The sequence below is a fragment of the Leptopilina boulardi genome, unplaced genomic scaffold, assembly GCF_019393585.1.
Source record: "Leptopilina boulardi isolate dan_hultmark-lab unplaced genomic scaffold, ZJU_Lbou_2.1 LbouV2_285, whole genome shotgun sequence".
Classification (NCBI taxonomy): Eukaryota; Metazoa; Arthropoda; class Insecta; order Hymenoptera; family Figitidae; genus Leptopilina; species Leptopilina boulardi.
In genome coordinates this window covers 1-24,959 of record NW_026137846.1, presented here as the reverse complement: position 1 = coordinate 24,959, position 24,959 = coordinate 1, and the positions used below count along the sequence as shown (strand labels likewise).

The 24,959-nt window shown below is 28.3% G+C and overlaps 1 protein-coding gene across 5 annotated transcripts in view; it reads right to left on the bottom strand.

The window, feature by feature from the left end:
* LOC127282164 (arfGAP with SH3 domain, ANK repeat and PH domain-containing protein) overlaps nucleotides 1–24,820 on the bottom strand; it is a 527,240-nt gene extending 502,420 nt beyond the window's left edge. For 4 of the 5 annotated variants that reach the window (XR_007843154.1, XR_007843155.1, XM_051306274.1 and 1 more), the window contains exons 1-3: nucleotides 24,517–24,819; nucleotides 24,219–24,386; nucleotides 10,019–10,091 (exon numbers count right to left, since the gene is read on the bottom strand). Coding sequence is in view for 3 of the 5 variants with exons in the window: in XM_051306274.1 (XP_051162231.1) it covers nucleotides 10,019–10,091; nucleotides 24,219–24,344 (199 nt within the window). In the remaining 2 variants the exon portion in view is untranslated. Of the gene's footprint in view, nucleotides 1–10,018; nucleotides 10,092–24,218; nucleotides 24,387–24,512 lie in introns of all 5 variants that reach the window. The other variant, XM_051306275.1, reaches the window with a different exon arrangement.
* Nucleotides 24,821–24,959: the final 139 nt, after the last annotated feature.

Genomic DNA, 24,959 nt, shown 5'->3' with positions numbered 1-24,959 from the left:
ATATTTTCAAAATTTTCAATTTAAAATCACCAGAAATTTAATTATTTCTAATGAATCTTATAATTATTGTAGATCTTCCAATGTTCGATTATTTAAAAAAATTCAATATTGACTGAAATTAAAAAAAAATTTAAGTAATTCAATTTAAAACAATACTTGATGTATCTGTCAAAAATTATTCTTTAAACATTTTTTCGATAAATTATAAATGAGAAACATTTCGTCTTGTGCAGTTTCATTCATAGATAAATTAAAAAATAACTTTTAATTAATTTTTGTTAAAATATATGATTTTCTTCTGTGGTGACAAATACATTGATAAATATTTTAATTTTGTAGTTCGGAAAATAATCTTTGAAATAATTATATATTTCTAGACTGTTTAATTAGTTGCATTTTTTAAAATTTTCAAAAACTCCCACCAAGCAATAGTGCATGGAATACAATCTATAGAACACGATTGAAAACGATTGAATATAATAAGAAAGTCAATCGTCTTCAATTGTAAGAACACGATTAAGAAACACGATTGGGGACAATAGAAATTTCTTTCCTATTGTTTTCAATCGTTTTCAATCGATTTTTTCTAGAAGGGCTGTAAGCCCTTAATTAGCCGTTAATTTTGAGATATTAACGAGATCGCAGAGTTAAAAATTGAGTAAATAAAACTTATGGCAGTGTTAAAAACATTCTTTACTCAGGGTGCAGACGTTTATTTTTAAAAAAATTGAATTTATTCAAGTTTGGGTATAGTAGATCTTTGAGCCCTTAATTTTTATAAAGTGCTGGTATTTAAGATTTCAAATATTAATAAATAGCTTGGGGAACCGTGTTAAAATTATATTTCGTCAAATTTCCTGTTAAATTAAGAAGAACAAAAAATTTTACTTCCGTTTTTGACCTAGAGGGTATGTAAGCCCTTAATTATCCCTTAATTTTGAGATATTACCAAGATCGCAGAGTTAAATATTGAGTGAATAAAACTCATGGTGGTATTAAAAAATTCTCCACTCAGGGTGCAGACGGTTATTTTTAAAAAAAATTGAATTTATTCAAGATTGGGTATAGTAGAACTTTGAGCCCTTAATTTTCATGGGCTGTAGAGCTAATAAAACTGTATATTATTAAAGTTACATGTATGGCTGTGCTAGCAACATTTGAAGGTGAGGTGCATGTGATTTAAAAAAGGCCAATAGCCCCAAATTTCTACCCTACGGCCCTTAAGAGCCCCAAATTAGCCCTAATTCATTTTTAAGGTCCGAATTATAAATTTCGAAATGGCGGTTCTAGCTTCACAGACGTCCCCCGTAGGATCAATAGGAACAAACGTTCTCACATAAAAATAAATGGTCAAGCTTTACCAACTTGACTTAATCAGGCTACCATTCCTCCAAAATTTTAGAATTGATTTTATTAATTAAAATTAAATTCAACCTTGCCTTTCGCTCGGGATGTAACAACGTATTTTTTTATTTTTGAAAAATCGGCCAAATTTTTTTAGATGTGTATTTTTGAAATTTTGGCTTTGCGAAAGTAGACCTTTTTTTAATGGCTTATATCTCTAAAAATATTGAATTTGGTAAAATCTTGCCAAGGAAGAAAAGTTTTGTTTTTTCTTCAACTTTTAAGAAATTTAAGTAAATTTTTTTTTTAATTTTTAATGAAAAAAATTAATTTTTTTTAAATTCGGGCACGATTAAATTTTGTTTTTTATAATTTATTCATGCCTGAAAATATACAGAAGATTTTACAAAAAAGACAGAATGGGCCTGATAAATTTAATAAATTTAAATGAATAAATTTTAGATTTCTAAATAAAAAAATCGGACAAGTGCGAGTTACACTCGCACTGAAATCGAGGGTTCCGTACTCGAAGCGAACTTATTTGGTATAAAAACAAATGTTTAAAAAATATGTGTTGTATGACAACTATTATAAGTGATACAAAAAGGAACAATTTTGTAAAATTCAAGAAAATTGTTCCTCTTCGTATCACTTATATTAGTTGTCATACAACACATATTTTTTAAACATTTGTTTTTATACCAAATAAGTTCGCTTCGAGTACGGAACCCTCGATTTCAGTGCGAGTGTAACTCGCACTTGTCCGATTTTATTTTTTAAAAAATATTTTACTAAAAAAATATAAGAAACATAATTTTATTTCAACTCGCAATATTTTTATTGTATTTACATTTTAAAAATATATTGAATATTAAATTTTATCTTTCTAAGTCAAAAAGAGATAAAACTTAAGATATTGATATAAGGCTAGTAGCTGCTTGTCAAGGAAAAATCGAAAGTTATCTAAAAAATAAAATTTGTTTATTAATTCCAGAAAAATCAACTCCAATCATCCTCGCTATATTTTTTTTGTAATCTACACGTCAAAATATATAAATTTGAATCACTGTAGAAAAACTTTTTTCGTTTTTTGCGGAAAAATACTTTTTTTTCTGAAATTTATCATTTTTCTTCAAAAATTTGATAAAAATTGATCATCAACTCCAATCGCGCTTACATTTTTTCCCTGTATTTTTCACGCAAAAATTGAGTTTTACAGCAAGTATGAACAGTCTGGATTAAATATTGTGTGCGCTAGGGAGAATAAATCATTTTTTTCGAAATTTTTGATTTTTCCTTGACAACGCTATGTAAATTAATCCGAATCAAGTTCGCTATAATTTTCCTGTAATTTTCACGTAAAAATACGTAAGTGTGTCAAATTTGAGCTCTTTATGTCAAAAGATGTGGCAGCTAGGGGGGGGGTACATACTCATTTTTAGGTATTTTTCGTAAAAATTCATGGTTTTTCCTTGACAACGCTATGATAATCAACTCCAATCATGCTCGCTATATTTTTTTTGTAATCTACACGTAAAAATACGTTAAAATATATAAATTTAATTTCCTTTAAATAAAATTTTGTTCGTTTTTGGTGGAAAAATACATTTTTTTCCTAAAATTGTCATTTTTTCTTGAAAAACTTGATAAAAAGTTAATCATCAACTCTAATCGTGACCGCTTTTTTTCCCCTGTATTTTTCCCGTAAAAATACATTTGTATACTAAATATGATCTGTCTGGGTTGAATATTGTGTGCGCTAGGGAGAATAAATTATTTTTTTCGAAATTTTTGATTTTTCCTTGACAACGCTATCTAAATTGATCCGAATCAAGTTCGCTATAATTTTCCTGTAATTTTCACGTAAAAATACGTAAGTGTGTCAAATTTGAGCTCTTTATGTCAAAAGATGTGGCCGCTAGGGGGGGGGTACATAGTCATTTTTAGGCATTTTTCGTAAAAATTCATGGTTTTTCCTTGACAACGCTATGTTAATCAATTCCAATCAAGTTCGCTATAATTTTCCTGTAATCTACACGCGAAAATACATATGTGTACTAATTTTCAGCCCTCCAGATAAATTTATGTGGCCGCTAGGGGGGGGGTACACGATTTCAAAAAAACCGATATTAATAGGGTTCCGAACCGAGTACGGAACCCTAAAAACAACTTTCTACTCATTTATTTTTATATATTTAATTATTTTTATTATTATTCTATTCTAATGTTATTATTATTATTATTATTACTTATTGCTGCATTAGTTTTGGGTTATGGATTTTAAAAATAACAAATTTTTTATTTACTTTATTCATACATTTTGAAATTTCTTATAAAAAATTGAATTTATATTTTTAAATAATACGTAAATAATAATAATCTTTACGATGACATTTTAATTTAAAAAAATTTTCTTTTTAATAATAATTAATACCGTTTACTTTTATAATTCTTTTATTTTTATTCGTTTAATTTTTTTTCTTATTTTGTAATTAATTTATTTACTATTTTATTATTGTAATATTAAGTAAATTGGGTCATATTTATTTAAAAAATTTTCCATTATGCATTATATGCTTTTATAAACACGCGTTTATACACACAGATCTACTGTTACACATGAATTCGCACAAGCGAATGAACTATGAACTATGAACTATGAACTATGAACGACACCAACTGAATAAAACTAAAGAACGGATACTGACACCCATTTTACACGGCCGGCGTTCGTCACAGTACGGATTCTGTGCTTTTCTTCTCTCAATGAGGACAAATTAACATAGAGCCTACAAATTTTAACCGATTTTAACGTTCTTGGTCTTATTTTAAAGATGATAAAATTCTGCATAACGCCTTTGATTTTGTTTTTTGAAACATATTTTTTTTAATTGTTGAAACAATTTTTCTAACAATTTTAATTATGTCAGTTCCTTATTACGAAATTAATGACATATTTAGAGAAATGTGCAATAATATTAGTCAAGGTAAACGACTATTACTTACTTTAATTAATTTTTACACATAGCATTGTTTAAACAAGCCATTAAAAAAAGGTCTACTTTCGCAAAGCCAAAATTTCAAAAATTCATAACTAAAAAAATTTGGCCGATTTTTCAAAAATAAAAAAATACGTATTTCATGTTTTTCTACAAAGAATAAGAAAAAAATATATGTAGACGAAATTAAAAGGTCATATGTAAATCTCACGTGGAATCGCCCATATGTATTATGATACACTTGTCCGTGTACATCAAAAACATAATAAACAATATCAATACTTTTTTTCCAATATCAAAATGTATTCAATACCAATTTATCCAATATCATATTTTATCCTCAAAATCCAAATATCTTTAATGCTAATCCTAATCAGCACGAAAACTTGCGGCAAACTTGCTGTGCAAGATTGCAAAACGTAACATGATGCGCAGTTGTAAACGGAAGCTCCTACGGCTGCGCAATAAATTTTTTAACCACCAAAGTAGAAAATTCAAATCATTATTCAGCTCACAAATTATTATTTAACCTATAAAACAATATTCAGCCCGCTTTCTTTCTATTCTTCTTTCTTCTAACTATTATAAGTTTTCTTTAGTAGCTGTTCCACTCCAGTGAGGAGAAGTGTTAGGCGTTTCACCGAAAACTTTTTTTTCAATTTTATAAAACCTTAACCCGAATTTATACTCCTCTTGGCCAACAAAATATGTCAGATTTTTTCATATTTTTTTAAAGTCATCTAGAGGACGCTATTTTGATTTTTGTACAAAATTTGTGTTTTTTATATAAAAAAATTTATTTTTTATTTTTAAATGTTCAATTTTTTCAAAACTATGCGCATTACTGGTAGAGGTTACCAAATTAGTAAAAAAAATTGTTCCAAGTTAAAAAAAAATTTTAAAGATAATTTTTATGACCTTGAATGAAAAAAACGGTCTCCTTCATTTATCGAGCCCTTTCTGCGAAATTTTATTTTTTCTTTAAAATCGTGTAATTCATCGCTTTAAATTATTTTAATGCAAATAATTATCATAGAAATAAAAGGAATATATATATATATATATATGAGTCGCCGGAAAGTAAAACCACACATAAAATTCTGACGGCCATGTTAATTCAATGGGAGTCAGAATTTTATGTGTGGTTTTACTTTCCGGCGACTCATATATATATGGGTCAGAATTTCTCAAAGGGATCACCTAAAATTCAGAAATTTTTTTTTAATCAAGAATCATTTCTTTTGACTCCTTACATGGTAAAAATAAGTCCCTGAAATTTTTAGGTCAAAAAAAAATTTTTTGTTAAAGTTATAAACAATTGAAATTTTTTGCAGTGTTATTTTAAAAAAAAATTTTCTCTAGTTCCTGTTCACCAATTAAAATAAAATCGGACAAGTGCGAGTTACACTCGCACTGAAATCGAGGGTTCCGTACTCGAAGCGAACTTATTTGGTATAAAAACAAATGTTTAAAAAATATGTGTTGTATGACAACTAATATAAGTGATACGAAGAGGAACAATTTTCTTGAATTTTACAAAATTGTTCCTTTTTGTATCACTTATATTAGTTGTCATACAACACATATTTTTTAAACATTTGTTTTTATACCAAATAAGTTCGCTTCGAGTACGGAACCCTCGATTTCAGTGCGAGTGTAACTCGCACTTGTCCGATTTTATTTGTTTTAGAGTTGTAACGACTGAAGAAATAAACTCAATCATGTTTATTAAATTATTTCTATAATCTACACATAAAAATACGTAAAAATAGTAAATTTGAAGCCCTTTAGAAAAAATTTTTTCCTTTATTGGGAGAAAATTCATGATTTTTTCTAAAATTATCAGTTTTTTCTTGACAGCCCCAGAAAAATCAACTCCAATCATCCTCGCTATATTTTTTTTGTAATCTACACGTAAAAATACGTAAAAATATATAAATTTGAATCACTTTAGATCAACTTTTTTGCGGAAAAATACATTTTTTTCTTAAATTTATCATTTTTCTTCAAAAATTCGATAAAAATTGATCATCAACTCCAATCGTGCTTACATTTTATCCCTGTATTTTTCACGCAAAAATACAGTTTTACAGCAAATATGAACAATTTGGGTTGAATATTGTGTGCGCTAGGGAGAATAAATCATTTTTTTCGAAATTTTTGATTTTTCCTTGACAACGCTATGTAAATTGATCCGAATCAAGTTCGCTATATTTTTCCTGTAATTTTCACGTAAAAATACGTAAGTGTACCAAATTTGAGCTCTTTATGTTAAAAGATGTGGCTGCTAGGGGGGGGGGTACATAGTCATTTTTAGGTATTTTTCGTAAAAATTCATGGTTTTTTCTTGACAACGCTATGATAATCAACTCCAATCATGCTCGCTATATTTTTTTGTAATCTACACGTAAAAATACGTTAAAATATATCAATTTAATTTCCTTTAAATAAAATTTTGTTCGTTTTTGGTAGAAAAATACATTTTTTTCCTAAAATTGTCATTTTTTCTTGAAAAACTTGATAAAAAGTTAATCATCAACTCTAATCGTGACCGATTTTTTCCCCTGTATTTTTCCCGTAAAAATACATTTGTATACTAAATATGAACTGTCTGGGTTGAATATTGTGTGCGCTAGGGAGAATAAATAATTTTTTTCGAAATTTTTGATTTTTCCTTGACAACGCTATGTAAATTAATCCGAATCAAGTTCGCTATATTTTTCCTGTAATTTTCACGTAAAAATACGTAAGTGTACCAAATTTGAGCTCTTTATATCAAAAGATGTGGCCGCTAGGGGGGGGGTACATAGTCATTTTTAGGCATTTTTCGTAAAAATTCATGGTTTTTCCTTGACAACGCTATGATAATCAACTCCAATCATGCTCGCTATATTTTTCCTGTAATCTACACGCGAAAATACATATGTGTACTAATTTTCAGCCCTCCAAATAAATTTGTGTGGCCGCTAGGGGGGGGGGGTACACGATTTCAAAAAAACCGATATTAATAGGGTTCCGAACCGAGTACGGAACCCTAAAAAAGGGTTTTTCTCGTCTTAAAATGTAGTTTCTAAATATAATTTTTATTTTGAAAAAATTTCATATTTAATAGATTTTTATATTATTTATTTATAAAATGTTATTAAGAAATAGTGTTCTTGACGTCCTATAGAAAATTAAATTTTTTTTTGAATTCCCCACACAATTTTGTGTAAGAAATCGTTGAGAAAAAAAATGAGACTTAATTAGGAAAAAAGTTATTTATTAATAATTGCCGCTGTGCGATGTGCAACTCTGGTCGCGCGTGCACGTCCCTATTGCACTACCGCTACGCTACGTATCTACACAGTTTAAATCATTAGGTAGTTCAGTCAACATGAATAATAAAAAAGCAAAGTTTTTAATTAGTTAACAAAATTAATATTTTTTTTAATAATCTTGAACTATTTATAATTATATATAATAATATTATATATATATGAGGCATTTCATATCAGAATACGGGGTCAGGTCTCAGATTTTCTCAAAATTCGGTAAATTGTAGTGATAGTGGTGCTAAATAAGTGTACAAATTTTGAATTTGAAATTTTTAATATTTTTCGACATATTTACAGTAACAAATTTGAGCAATATTTTTTTGTTTTATTTATAACTTTTATCCTATTAAAAATAGAGAAAAATGTTGTAAATGTTTTTTACGCAGAAGACCTTAAACTTTTAGAAAAAAATTAATTTTTTTAAATATTAATTTTTAAACAATTTGTTTAAAAAATAAAATTTGTTTATAACTTTTAAACATGTTCTCCCTCATTTAAAAGCGCGAAAAAAATCATGAATATTGTTTAAGTCATAATAAATCGATGGTTAAATTTTTGAGATGGCATTATTTTTTGTTTTCGAGAAATTAATTAATTAACTAACAAAAGTTAATAAAAAATGAAATATTTTATGAACAAATAAAATTTGTGACAATTTTCACTATTATTTTCGTAATCAGGGAACCAAAATACGTTAGTATACCAAGTTTCATGAAAATCGGAGGTAAGATGCTTTTGGAACTTCACCCATTAGTTCATTTTATCAACTGCATTTTTTCTTCTTTCAACTAATTTGTGAAAATACTCAATACGATTTTTAAATTTTTTTGAATGACATGGTAGTTAAAAAGTAGTCAAATGTACTAGCTGTTTTGAGTCCAAGAGATAAACGGAGAGCGTAGCGTGACGAGATACTGCACCGAAGCGTGCACTAAAGTTGCTTCTCCAAAGGGACGTGGAGGGAACGTTCCGAGCTGACATCATAGTGATATGCAAATGGGTGATGTCCCACAGAACATTCCGTCCACGTCCCATAGGAGAAGCAACTTAATACCGGACGGCGAATCTGCTGAATTTTTTTCCCTTTGTAAAGTCAACTCTTCCTCTGGCTCTTTTCCAAAGTAAAAGAAACACACGTGACTTCGTGTCGTTTCCATGTTGTATTTGTCTGATGCCACAGCTGCCGTTTACAAATTTATCAACTCGCAAGGAACTTTGTGTTATTTTGCTTCCTCGTGGAGGAAGCTTTGTAGTCCTTTCGTTTATAAAATTTTTAAAAATAGTGAAAACAAATTTTCCTCTATATAGAAACATGTTATATGAGATCCTGATCAATTGTCCAGATGTATGTGTGTGGATCTTTTTTGTGAACACGACATCTTTAACAGGTTTTAATGGATTTGGGTAAAATTTGGCAGGCTTATTTATCACATTAATCTCTCAAAAATGACGAGAGGATTTTTAAAAATACTCCCAAAAAATTTTATCGTCTTTTTTCCAAAATTTTTTTTTAATTGAAAAAATTTTTAAATAGAAAATTTAAGGTGATATATAATAAAATCGTCTTCTTTACGTCAATACGAATCGATTGGTATACATAAAGTATAGATTTGATTTTTTAAAGATTTAATGAAAGTTAAAAAATCAAAAATTCCCATTTCAGCTAAAAAATTATTTGTCTATTTAAATTCAAGTTTATATATGAAGTAATTTTATTCCTTGCATTGAAACGAACCAATTGGTTTATAAATTATAGATTTGATTTCAATTTTAAGAATTAATGAAAATTGAAAAATCAAAATTTCATATTTTAGCTAAAAAAATTTGTGTTTAATTAAATTAAAGTTAATACATAAAATAATTGTATTCCTTGCATTGAAACGAATCGATTCGCATAAATAAAGTATATGTTACAACCAAAATTAATTAAAATCTTAATTTTTAATTTTTCAAAAAATTTAAAACAGTTTTCAACTCGAAATGTTTTAAATCAATCAATTGAATTGAAGAAATCAATTGCTTCCTCCACGAGGGAGCAAATTTTTTGCTTCACACAATGAGGAAGCAAAATATTTATGAAATAAACATAAAAACCCCCTTCTTGTTTTACTTTGCACTTCGTCATTGTAGGACTTTTATCATTTTTAAACAATCTAGTTTTGTAATAAATAATTAAAATTAATACTCAAATAAGACCATTTTTAGTCCCTGACCCTGTCATGGCCGCACCACAAACATAATTAGTTATCTGACAGATTAAAAAAAGTTGAATCGACTGTTCAAGCTTTTTGGAGAGACTTACATGTACCACAAAATTCGACATTGCACCTTTTAAATAAATATTTAAATACAACTCACCATTTCCTGAATTGTGAATAGCTTTGATAGCCTTCTTCAGTTTATTCAATCCATCTCTGTCGAAGTCCAAAGACTAAAAAAACATATAAATCGTTTTAAAATTAAAAACTTACAATTAGAGGCACGACATTTATGCAAGTCACATAATCGCATAATGTTCTGAAACTTAGCATAACTTCGGTATTTTGTGAGTTTTTAAGAATGCAAGCACAATTCATGTGATTTTTAAACGCATCCAAACGCATAATTATCATAGAGATATTATAAATAGAGTGGGGAAGGTATAGAAGCGACCGTAAGTGACGATGAGACGCCGCAAGAGAGAGAAAAGAAACCGAAACCGTAGTTCTGTCCTTTACTGAACCGCGTCAATATGCAAGCACGAGCGAATGACATAAGCATGTGGGAAAAGGACAGATATACGGATTGAATTGAAGAAATTAATTGCTTCCTCCACGAGGAAGCAAATTTTTTGCTTCACACAATGAGGAAGCAAAATATTTATGAAATAAACATAAAAACCCCCTTCTTGTTTTACTTTGCACTTCGTCATTGTAGGACTTTTATCATTTTTAAACAATAAATTCGATTCGATTCTCTTTCTATTATGCGGATGCTTAAAGGGGGAAACTCGTGTAAATGCACGTTTTTTCAAGATTTAAAAAACAGGAGTACAGTTTATTGAATTGAAATAAAGCATACCTTAAAGTGTACAATATAAGCTGTGTATAGTTATTTTTTAAATTAAGAAATATTTCAAAATGGCAGCGTTACAGGCGTTTAAAGTTAAATCTTTGGTTCTTCGCCGTGCAGCTACAGGTCTCAAATATCAACCAAAATAAAAAAATAAATTTTTTATTATTAAAATACACAAATAGGAAGAAAGGAAAATTAAAAAAAATTTTGTTTGAAAATTTAGGACCATTTTGAAAAAAATAAATTTTTTTTATAAAAAATCTCCAAAAAAAATTTTTTTAAAAGAGCAGCTCGTCATGCAATAGCCAGTAAGTTAAAGAAGATTTCTGGTAAGTTTCATTAAAATCGTTTTAAAATTGTCTCAGCTGCATTGCACGGCGCGTGAAAAAACACGTTTCGGGAAAAACGCGTTGAAAGTTTTCGATATAAAAAAGTAGTGTTTTAACTATTGCCTTGAAGACGTTATGTATTCGAAAATAACAAATTGCACTAAAACCTAGATTTACTATCACTTGTTATGGTGCTTGCTAAGGACAATTAATAAAATTATATTGGAATGAAACCGAAAGAATAGAGGGACCTCGTGCTCATAATTAACTGCCTTTGGTAGCATCTGAAGTGCTAAACTTATGTTTACTATAGACATTCATACATCTAATTATAGATTAGTAATGTAGGATCATATTCCACAGATAGTAAACTAATTTTTAAAGCAAAAAAAATTTGTAAAAAATTTTTTTTTACGAGTTTCCCCCCTTGATGACTGACCTTCACCACTCTATTTATAATATCTATATGATTATTATACTTTCAGTGCATAATTTTTTTCATTGCATAATTTAGCACTATTTGCATAATCATTGCATAAGGTAATTCTCACAGTCGTGGTGGCCGCCATATACTGTTTTTAGTTAATATTAATTGAGTTTCTGTTGTTAGACGAAGAAAAATGTAAACATTCGTTTCCTTATCCTATCTTAAAAACGAGAAGTGTAATTGACTAACTTCAAGTGTAGAAACCTTTCCTTATTGGTTTAAATCAAGGTCATGAAATCTGATTTGCTTAAAATTAAATTCATGAAATCTGATTGGCTAGAAGTGACGATAGGTAAACTGCAGCTAACTTTAAGTGTAGATACCTTTCCTTATTGATTGATTTCATATTTTCATTAAATTCGATTGGTTAATATATATTTTTCATGATGGTTGGATAGTTAACCTACATAGATATTTTCTTGAAGAGGCATATTTACAATTAGTGATTTTACGCCTTTGTGACAATTTTTGATCATACATATTTGGAAGATCATGAAAAAATAATATTTATACAGTTTTGTAACAGTAAAGAAAGAAATAGTGAATTGTTATACAATATTTATAAAATTCGTTTTCTTTGAAAAAGTAGTAAAATAGTGTAACGATAAAGTATCGTAGTATAGTGGCGCGGCGAAAAGAGAGAAAGTAGACAGCATAAGTAGTAGTATCACTCTCTTCCCCCACCACACGCTGTCACCTAGCTGCTAGTGATATTCCTTTCGTCTCGCACCTTTTCCTCAGTCTTCTTGTGACTCGTCTAGAGGTGCTTCTATGACGATTGGAAGCGACTCACTCCTGGCTACCTGGTGCTCAGTAGAGGTGCGTCTCTCTGAACACCGGAGCCATCCTTACTTCCTAGAAGCAGCTGTACTTGTTCCTGTAGGCGCTTCTGCGGAACAGTAACACCCTTCGCCTTCCTTCTTCCTGGTGAACCGGACTTTCTATGGGCGCTTCCGTGGAAGACTGGTCAACCAGGTTACACACTCACTTCCACCAGGACCGTCCTTGTCGAGTAGAGTCGCTCCTCTCTTGACAAAAATGATGCACTAGGTCGATTCCCCATCTCGAGGCGCTTCTCGGGTGGAGGAGACACCTAGTGAATATTACTTCGCACTAGCTTCGCGTCGGGCATGAATATTGGAACCGAATCCAATATCTAGCTTCTTCCCGATTACGAATAATAATCGACATAGCGTGCACGACCCTAGTATCCGTCCATACCGTCGTCTAGGGGGTAAATTCTAGAAAGTACCCCACGCGAAAGTAATATGCGTCGTCCTAATCAACATCTTCGCAAACGTGGTAAATATGTTTAAATCCGCTTTATTCTGGAATAATGACAAGCGCGATCGGAGCTCAGCGAATGCTCCTCTAGAATAGCTAGTTCTTTCATCGTTATATTTTCTAAAGATTAGTATTTTATTTGCTTTGTATATATTCTTTCGTTCTTATATTATTTTATGTAATAATTCATTTTTGTATATTTTATTATTCTTTTATTTAAACAATATATTCTCTTTCGAAGGTTTAAATAAAGACTCGTCAATGACTACACCTCTCCTCTACATCATAGTAAGAAATAGTTCCGAAATTAATCGAAACATAGATGGCGCTTCACGCCATCTACCGAGATTTAAATTTTTAAAGTAATTTTTTGAAGTGTTTGTAATTGTTGTGTTGTGTTAAAACATTTTTAAATAATAAACAGAGCTGTTTTATATCAAATAAAAAGATATTTCAAATCTAAGAATTTGATACGTGGAATAGAAATACACAGATATCACACACCCTGCTAAAAATAAAATCACAAAACGTCAAAAAATTAGTCAGGATCTCTGACGTTTTGAGACTGTTTTTGTTACGATTGCAGTCACAGAACACCACAATAAGTGAGGTTTAGTCAAAGAATCGTCAATAGTAGTCAGATTTTTTATGAGGGTCGGAGACCCTTTTTTTTGCCATACCATAAATCATTAAACCCTGTGACTATTTGTGATGTTAAATGACATTTCTTTCTATAAAATAGTTTTGAAGATTCCTGACTTACTTCTCATGAATTCTGACTACAAATATTTAAAAATTAAAAAAAATCAATATTTTATCATTAAAAAAATAAATTATCGTACAACATTTTTTTATCTTTACGTTACACATTCTTAATTATTATTTTTACAATTTATTATATTTATTTACTCCTATCGAAGAAAATCTCGCAAACGCAGGGAATCGAACTCACAACCTAACGAACGCAAACCGAATACCTAACCCTTGAGCTAAACTAACCTAACTGAGATCTTAAAAATAGAATACGGTTTTATGAAAATAGAAGATCTTATTACTTTTTTTCAATTTTATCAACATATTTTGTTGATAATTATTATTATTATTTTAAAAAAATTTTATAATTTTTAAAAATTAACAGTAAAGTTAAAATAGGTATACTGTTATATTGATCAAAAAACATTTGTAGTCCAATTATCATATATTAATGTATTCAATTAATAAAATTTGCTTCAGCAAATATTTAATTAAACAAAAAATTCGTATGTAAATATTATTTGAATTCGAACTTAAAAGAATATGTGTAATATACAAATAAAATAGTCTAGAATAATAAGATACTGTCGGATTGTCTCAAGTAAACTCTGAGCGAATTTTATCAGGTTTTTCGCTCACGTTTTAGCACATTCATTACTATTATAATTAATTATAATGATACGAATTAATTAATATGCATATATTAATTACTATATTATTAAAATTCAATTTAACATAATTCTTCCACAAATCAACTAAATAATTACTAATTTTAATTTCTCTTTTTAGCATACTGCACTATAATTAGATGTAATATTTAGTTCAAATCAAATTTACATTTAGTGAAAACTGGATCAAATTCGCTCAGAGATTGATTGAGCGATCAATTCATATATTCTATTTTACAAGAGACCGGAATGTTTTTGCTCATCTAGTTGTAAAAAAATAAACTTTTATGTGAAATAGCCAGCGATTTCTAATTTTTTTCAAATATATATATATATATAGAGTTAACACAATGGTAAGAATAGGTTTTCAACATATGTTGCTTTCTTATAACTAAATGTAAGGAAACTAGCTTACTGTAAAATAATAAATACAAATTTGAAGTAGGGACTTTAAAAGTATAGTCGTAGTCATTGACGCCTTCCCTTTTCTGTCCTTGTCTTACAAACGTGATTCCATATATATTATATGTACGTAAGAAAAGGACAAAAAGAAAAGTATAGGCCAGAAGGATCTTTTATGGTTTTATGGCTTTTCATTGCAAAATTAAAAATTGTTGCATTTGAAAAAAATGATTTTTAAATATTATATTCGTAATGTACATGTTAATACAATTACAACGATATAAAATTTTTTGCAAATATTTTTAAATTATTGAGAATTAATTTTAATTAATGGAGTATTTATTGTATAATCATTATGTAATTTTAGAGTTTTTACATAATGTTTTATATCATTGGAATCGTTAAAATCTATAAATTACAAATATAACATTTAAAAAAATATTTATTTAAATTTAAATAATTTTTTATTTTGCATTAAAAAGTCATAAAACCTGATGGACCCTCGAAAGGACCCTTCTGTTGGAAAAAGGGAATATATAATATAATAGAGTTATATGGTGGGTTTGAGTGGCCTTGGTACCTCTCTTGGAACCCTTTTTACAAAAAAAAATAAAACGTAGTGAGAAATCGTCACTTTTTAGAAAACGTCAGGCCCATAAAAACTATTTAAGTCAGAATTAGTCAGCAGCATCACAGAACATCAAAATAGTCTCAAAACGTCAGGATTTCTGACGTTTTGAGACTGATTTCTGATTTTATTTTTAGCAGGGCAACTAAAATATATATTATTCAAACGTATTAAAAGATATCTCTACATTATTTAAAAATTATATCTTCAAATAAGCTACATAATATCTTGCAAATATTTCAGGTATGATATATCATACTTATTAGATAAAACGCATTTGATTCATTGGTTAATAAGCTGGAAAAAAGGAGTCTTTACATTTTCTAGAATTTATTACAGGTTATAAGTTTTATGGAATGTAAATTATAAATTCTAATCTAAACATGCCAAAAAGATAATATGCCTTCAACATCATTCAACATTGATGTTATTCTTTCTCAAAGTTTGCCTTCAAGTTCATCAAGTACTGACAGTTATGTGTCCATTGTATGAAGTGAAGTACAAAACAAAAATGTTGATGTCACGGTTCAAGAAAGACAGTCATATGATTTAAAAACAGCTGATTATCAACGCAATTATCAAAAAAGGAAGCGAAATTATTCTCAGATTTTAAATCTGTGTAATAATGATTCAGATACTACTACCGAGGAGTATTATTGTGAAAAATTAAACATTTTATGTACGGATTGTGGTGCAAAGAATTTTGCAGCAGAACAAGTGTCTAAGGATAAAAATTCATGCACTATCAAATCATTTTTATCAACGTGTTCGATATTATAATAATTCATTTGCATATTTTAATGCAAATTTAGTTGATTTTAATAATACACGTCCTGAACCTTATTGTTTTAAAATACATGGTCAGATTTATTTTCCAATGAATACATCTTTACATGCAGAAAAAAACGACAGTCCTTCAATTACTTATCGTGGATCAAAGCGAATCCACAGACATTCGATATAAACAATTTCAGACATGAAACCAGTATATTATTAATGCAATTGACACTTCTCTGCGGGATTGTAAAGGAAACTAGGACCCAAAAAAAATACCCGTATCTGGCCGTTTTGCTATATCAAGTCGTTTGTGGTTTTTAAGGGTGAAAACAACTCCTAAATGAAAAGTGACAAGATATCTTTTAAAAATTATTAATATTTTATAAAACTTGGTATCTCAGGGTTTTCGGGGTCGCTGATTATTAATCTGATGTCAGATTTTCAAAATTCAAAATGGCGGATTCAATATGGTTCTCAAAATTTTAAAAAGTTAATAAATTTTTTTTAAACCTTGATATCTAGGGATTTTTTAGGTCGCTGATGACGAATCTGATGTTAAATTGTCAAAATTCAAAATGGCGGATATAAAATAAAAAATTTAATAACTTTTTAAAAATTTGATCGACATATTGGATCCGCCATTTTGAATTTAGAAAATCTGACATCAGATTAATAATCAGTGACCCCGAAAACCCCTAGATACCAAGTTTTATAAAATATTAATAATTTTTAAAAGATATCTTGTCACTTCTCATTTAGGGGTTGTTTTCGCCCCTAAAAACTACAAACGACTTGATCTAGCAAAACGGCCAGATACGGGTATTTTTTTTGGGTCCTGGTTTCCAAAAATGTTAAATTTTTTTGTGGGTCAAAAATTGTGTCGGACGGTGTTATATTATTATATTATTATATTATATTATTATTATTATATTATTATATTATTATTATTATTATTATTATTATTATTATTTATTATTTATTTTTTTTTTTCAAAATTTTTTCAAAAAAACTACTTTTTACGAAACTTTTAAGCCTAGCCCAATAATGGGCAAACGATTTTTTCAATAAAAATTTTTGAATTTTGAATTTTTTTAAAAAAAATTTTTGGTTTTTTTATACTACGTACTTTTATGTATTTTAATGCGCTGATTGCGAAATTCATAGTGCAAAATCTAAAAATTTGATTTTTATCGTGAAAACCATAAAAAAGTCCCAAAATTTATTGATTTTTTCGTTTATTAGGTAAAATATGCAAAATTAAAAAAAATGGTCAAACAAAAGTTATAGATCTTATTAAAATAAATTTTTTATATCTGATGAATTTTTCTTAATTTTCCATATTTTACCTAATAAACGAAAAAAACCATAAATTTTGGGACTTTTTTATGGTTTTCACCATAAAAATAAAATTTTTGGGTATTGTTACTATGATTTTCGTAATTAGCGCATCAAAATACATAAAAGTACATAGTATGAAAAAACCAAAAATATTTTTAAAAAATTCAAAACTTTTGAAAATATTGTGAAAATCGTTTGCCCATTATCGGGCTAGGCTTAAAAATTTCGTAAAAAGAAGTAATTTTTTTGAAAAAATTTTGAAAAAAATCGATCAGTACGTCAAATGAGAAAAATGACTTTTTATCATTAAAACTCAAAAATTTGATAGTAATATCGTTTAAAAAAAATTTCGATTTTTTTTGAAAAGTACGTTAAAAAACAAACATTTTGAAGAAAAAGACTTTTAAAATTGATGCATTTTAAAAAAAGTTATGAGCATTCAAAAATTAAAAGTCATAAAAATTCTCCAATTTTCAAAATTCCATAACTCGAAAACGGCTTGCTAAAAAAATTTGAAAAAATTCATGGAAGCTAGTCTCAGTTAGTACTAAAAGAAAAAAAATCGGAGATGCAATTACAGATGGTCATACTAAGTCGTGTGTCGGTGTAAACAAACAAACAAAATTGAATAAAAGAATTGAAATCGATAATTATCTATTAATTCCTAATTATTGATCACTTATTTTGTTCAGTGTCTATTTCGACTTTTCGTTGTACGTATATTTTTCAAAATGACGAGTGAAATTTTTAACAGCAGTGGCAAACGGATTTTCATAACGCAATAAGTGATACAAAAATTATAAAACTATATCGGGAAGTCAGCAAGACGAAATTTTAAAAGATATACAGCAAATTAAATTGAGTGGACCAAAAACAATTTTTCAATACAAGAGACAAAAAATATATGATATATTAGAAGTAGTAGTTATTTCGAAGTTGATCGCAAAGTGCAACAATGGCGAAGTAAGGTATTATATTCCTTTGGAAGATATTTTATAATTTTTGTATCACTTATTGCATTATGAAAATCCATTTGCCACTGCTGTTTAAAATTTTCACACGTCATTTTGAAAAATATGCGTCCAACGAAAGAAATAGACACTGAACAATATAAGTGATCAATAATTAGGAATTAATAGATACTTATCGATTTCAATTCTTTTATTCAATTTTGTTTGTTTGTTTACACCGATACACGACTTAGTATGATCAAATTTACAATTTGTCTAAATCGCCTTGGGCAAAACCCGAAATTCCTAGGAAATTCCCGAAAATGACTAGGTTTTTCCTAAGATTTTAGGAATTACCTAAATTTGCTGGTGATTCATAGGCAAAACTCGATATGCCTAGACAATTCGGGTTTTACTGGTAACATATGCTTTTAATTTAAATGAAATATTCCAATTTTTAAAATAATTTTATTGTAAAATTACAGTACAATACTTATTTTGTTAAGTCTTATATTGTTTCCCTGGCGGATTGGTTCAAGCGTATTTTGAGCGATTTCGCTTAGAAATCGATTAACTTCGCTTAACTTCGCTTAGAGTGAAAATTTATCGATAAATTGTTTAAAAAAAACGGACCGATTTTGTGAAAATAGCAAATTTATGTTTAATTATAGAAAATCAAGGTTACAATTCAAATATTTTTAAAAACATAATTCACCATTGAAAAGAGCATAAAAAGCCTTCAAAAACATACCTTCCAAATTTTTTTTATTACATTTATTGACTGAAAAAATTCAAATAGTAGGCGGCGTCATGGAAAACTGATAAATTGATTTTTTCTGTCAAGACTGATACATTGAGGCATTTTATAACTGGAGATCATCTTCTAGAATTTAGGTCAAATTTCCATTTAAAAATTTGTTAGAAATAAAATTTTTTTAAAAATTTATTTAAACAAATGCAAAATTTTTTTTTAACATTTGGGACTAGTTGCATTGTATTTTTAGGACCTTAAACTATAAGAAACCGTCATAATTAAAAATTCGATTTTTTGGTCGATAACACCGTTTTCTCAGACCCGGTCACATATATTCCTACCCAAATAAGTATGAAATCCTGCAAATTTGAACCCTTAATTTGCTTTTTTGTAGTAGTTATGGAGAGGGAAAGAAAAAATAAAAAACTCATTTTTCTCTAAAACTACTGGATCGATTTTAATAAAATTTGGATATGATATAAATACCATATATAAATTTTTTTTTCAAAAACACCTAAAAAAATTTTTTTGAAATTAAAAAATTTTTTTTTGGGGTTTTTTTATGAACATCTCTAAATTTTTTCTGAAACATTCCATCAAGTGTCCCCTTAAAAAAAATTTTTTTTGAAGAAGTACTTAGGGTACGGTCACACTATCTCATGCATGCACTGTTCATGCATGCAGAAACATATGGCCAGTCACACTTCAACGAAATCTAGTGAATGTTTAGTAACTTTCTAGTTACAATCGAAATTTTTGGAAAATTACTAGAAAGTTACTAAACATTCACTAGATTTCGTTGAAGTGTGACCGGCCAAATGTTTCTGCATGCATGCACAGTGCATGCATGAGATAGTGTGACCGTACCATTAAAGGTGAAAATATTGTAAGTATTCAAAAAAACGGGGTGCATGAATATCCCATAAAATCATTAGATAGAATTTTCATTTGTATGAATTTCATTTTTCAAAATTTCTTTTCAGATGAATTTTCATTTTTCAAATTAGTATTTAAGTTACTTTCATTGTAAACTAAATTTTATTTAACATAATTTTTAGCAGTGTTGCCAGATGCGATGAAACAAATTATGGACTCGACCTATCAAAATTATGGTACATTATGGTACGCAGCGCGAAATTCAAATTTAAACTGGGATAAATTTTATTAATACGGTTACTCAAGAAGAAAATTTTTTTATTTGTATACATTTTTAAATAAATATTAATAATAAATTAAAAATATATTATGCTCTTGTTAATTAAAATTGTTAAAGAAAAAAATTTCAGTTCCGTAGATTTTTAAATTTTTAAAATAAATAATAATAAATTAACAGTATTATGCTCTTATTAATTGATAGTTCTAAACGTAAAATATTTATTGGCAAAACTTAAAATTAGTTCAACTTGAGTTAAAAAGTATCTCGTAATCTAATATAAAATCTTAAAATTGAACAAATTGAAAATTCTAATTTGAATCAAACGTAATATCACATGTTTCCTCATTTTCAGACTGACTACCATTCGATTCCTTATTTTCATTCCAATTTTTTGTTGTGTTACTCTAATAGAGCGTTTCTATTGGTTTTACGCTCTTTTACTTTAAATTTACGCTGGCATGTGATGGGGCCTTTATTTTTTTTGTACAGTGAGGGTACGGTCACACTATCTCATGCGTGCACTGTGCATGCATGCAGAAACATTAAAAAAAAAAAATTTTTTAACCACCCTAATTATTATTTTATCTTATTATATTATCTTAACGCTTTAGCCGTTTATACATGTTTATAAAACTGACTAAAAAAAATTTAGTTACGCCAAAAACACGATGAAACAAAAAAAATGTGTGCTTAGCTGCGATTCGTGTGCATGCCGCCTGTAAATGTGGGTCAAATCTGTCCCAGCGAAAATATTTAAGTTTATTGTAGCTAATAAAAGACTAGGATCGTCACCTTTAGGCGTTAGTACTCTTTCCTACGTTACTTTTTTTAGGTGAAGACAGCAGCAGGTTCTAATCGCTTTTTTAAAAGATATTAAACTAAACAGTTTTGGCTGGGACACAAATGACCCACGTTTACAGACGAAGAGTTAAAAAAAAGTCAAAAAAAATTTGTTTTTCAAAAAAGGATCAAATTTTGAATTTTTTGAAATTTTTTTTGCAACATTCGAAACATCAGGAAAAAACCTTTCAAAAACATGTAGGTCAAATTTTTTTCATCTTTCTGTTTAAAAGTTATAAGTTTTCAAAAATTCACTGTTTAAATTTTTCAAAAAAATTCAACCTCCTCCCACTCCTACAGTTTTTGAAAAAACCTAACAATACTTCGTGGTTACCCCTAGGGGTAAACTATGTGCAAGTTACAGCCCGATACAATTAACTTTTTTTTCACTAAGTACACTGCAGGAATTTTACCCCTTATAAATCACGGAAAAATTAGCAGATACGATTTAGATCAAAGCATCATTTTCATCGTATAGGTAAGCAGAAACATAAAAAATGTTCAAAAAGTTGCCACAATGAAACTCAACAATATCGTCCATCCTGCACGGTGTGTGCAGTGCGCTATCCATGCGCGTTGTAGGGCTGTATTATACTTACATTAAGTATTATTTATTACATAGTTCTTTAAAACTTTATTAATGTTGATTTTTTAACTCTCTCTGCATTTATAAAAAATTTACAATCTTTCGTCTTTACAAGTTTAAACATTCAAAAATTCAATTTTTTCTCAAAATTCATTTAGAACTTAACTTATTTCGAAAATTAAATAACGAGCGTAATACAGGCATTAAAATAATGACAATCTCAACCCTGTGAAATGCAGAGAGCGTTAAAAAATCATCATTAATAAAGTTTTAACCTTTATGGGACTGACGAGGTACCCGAGTACCTTTTGCATTTTCAAATTGATTTTTTTCTATAATTTTTAAAAACGTATCGACCTAAGCTTTTTTGACATATCAAATTTATCCATACAAAGTGTTTTAATATTATTTATAATGTTAATTGAACTGCTCATTTTAATATAAAGTCTTCAATAAATTAAACATAGGTACCCGGGTGCCTCGTCCGTCCACACTGAAAAAAAAGTTAATTGAATCAAGTAAATGCATTTACTTGAGATACAAGTAAATACATCTTACTGTTTCAAGCGAACTGTTTTACTTGCGTCAAGAACCGAAAAAGTATTAAGTCAAGAATATTATTTTCTCATGTCAAGTGATTTACGTTGAGTATTTTATTTTCTTGAGTCAAATCATTTTGTTGTTTCCTTTAAAACAACTTTTTATTTAATCTAACACTCATAGTCTTGATCCAAGGAAATGGAAAGATTAATAGAAGTAGATACTTGTTTCAACTTGATTAAAAAATATATTGTTTAAATTAAACATTAATCAATCCAAGTGTTTAATATACTTGAAGCATTTTCATATTATATTGTTTCAAGAACATTCAATTTCTAGAAATAATATTATATTACCTTAAATGACATAATTTATTTTTTCAGTTGAAATAGTGATATAATCTTGAATGAAATCATTCTTTTGTTTCCTTGAAAATATTTTTTATTTAATTCAACGCTAATATAGTCTTGAGTCAAGAAAATGCGAATACTAATATAAGTAAATACTTGTTTTAACTTGATTAACACATAGTTCTTGAATAAAGAATTTAGTATTTGGCAGAAGTAAATATGTTATTATCACAACCCAATATTTTATTTTCCCTAAGTACCAAAAAGTATTCAATCAAAAATATTATGTTCAAAAATATATATATTAATGTTCAGAAATGTGCACCAAGTAAATGGTTTTCTTGAAACAGTAGCATAATTGATTTGACCGTATTCAGTCCCACGATTTTCTTGAACCAAGTAAAATTTTCTTGGTTCAATACTATTTTTTTCAGTACATAGAAGGTGTTTTTTCCTCAGTCCCATAAAGGTTAAAGAACTATGTAATAAATAATACATAATGTAAGCATAATACCTATTTAGAACAAAATTTTGATATTATATGATAAATGATAAAAATTCGAAAGTTTTGAAAATAAGGAGCACCCTAACAGACAATAAGTTTGTCTAAACTTACTTACTGTTTAGATTTAAATTACTGATTTCACTGTTTTAAAACAATCTAAATACTTGTAATAATTGTTTTCTTACATAAAGCATTATGTGCATCTTGGAGGCAAGCCTTTTGCTTATTTTGCCTTCTTGATACATAACGCACTATTTCTTTCTAATTTTGTATTCACCCTAGCGGAATGAATATTATTTGAAAATTAATTTGTTTCTTCGAAAAATATTTATTAAATCGACAAAATATGAAGAAAACAAGTATTTTAAAAGATAAATGTAGGTTAGAAGAGTCAATTTATGTAGGAAATTTAATAACTAAAGCAGTAAATAATTTTATCTAATATTAATTGTGCAATAAGTACCTGTCAATTTGTCAATTCTTTGGTATTTCGAAATATTTTGATAAATTGATAAAGAATTTAATTTTCATTCATAAGGAAATATGAAATTTATTAAATTCTATTATGTGTGATCGGTAATATGGTTTATTTATATCACGAATGTCAAATTTGATTCCGTTTCGACATTTGTAACGAAACGAAAATAGAATGTACTTTAATGCGGTTTGGTAAACGAAACGAAAGTCGAATGGACTAAATAAAATATTGAACATCACTTTTACTTACAAAGTTTGCTTACATTATTAAAATTTGTATTTTATATTGACGTACTAGGTATAAAAAGTTCTTGATTTTCTTCGTACAACCGAAATGTAACTTACATATATTTTTACTTTACATGGTAGTTTTAATAGCAGAATAAAATGTTATAAATATTTTTTGCACAAAAAATGTGAAAGTTTTAGAAAATGTATAAAAATATTTTGATTAATATTTTTAACCTCTCCTCCCTTTTAAAAAAGGGAAAAGTCAGGAATGCTAATTAAATTTCAACAATGGCTTTTTTTTATCATTTTTCAATTAGCGGTATTTTTAAACTTGAAACTATAATGCATTTTTGGTTGATAAATTTGTGTCTCATAAGTGTTAAAAGGAAAGAAATCAGAAAACATTTAGACTAACTATACATTCACGATTTTAAATAGAAGATACGAACCTCTTCAAGTGCAGTAATAGTTTGTCTACATTGTGGCATTCTGGACACGAAAGTTGAGGTTGTAGGAGAGTTATAATCCTCTCTGGATTCTTCTACGAAATCGCTGACTGTGATTAATCCAGGCATTTTGCACAGTGTTTACTTACTTACAGTCCAGTTGTTTTTTTACTGTAAACAATTAGAAATAATAGAATGTCACCAAGTAACAAAATATCTATACATAAAATTGAAATCTGCTAAAGAATAACATATTAATCTTGAAGACAAAAATTCGCAGAAAATGTATTAATTCACCTACACAATGGTGTTTTTAATCTGAACAGTTAGTCATTGTTTTTCTGTTTTTCAATACCTATCCACTTGTGTTATCGAATTTAACTGGAAAATTTTTTTATATGCATATTTTATTATGTGCTGACACAATAAACTTGTCTAATTATTGCAATTAATTTTACCCGACTGACATAACATGATTGTCATTTATCAAATTTAGACATTATTACAATCAGATATTGTTCAATTTATATTTGACAATTTAATAGAGATTGTCCGGTATGCCCTGTCAGCCAACCACAGAACTAAACATGATAAGAGTGAAGTCATGGTGAAGTCCAATAGGCAGAGATGGGCAAAAGTGCTTTTCTGGAGGTATTCTACGTATAATACATAAATGACGTATTATACGTATAATACTGTAGAAAACCAGGTTTTCGACATTGTAGCCGCATCCACGAAGTAGTA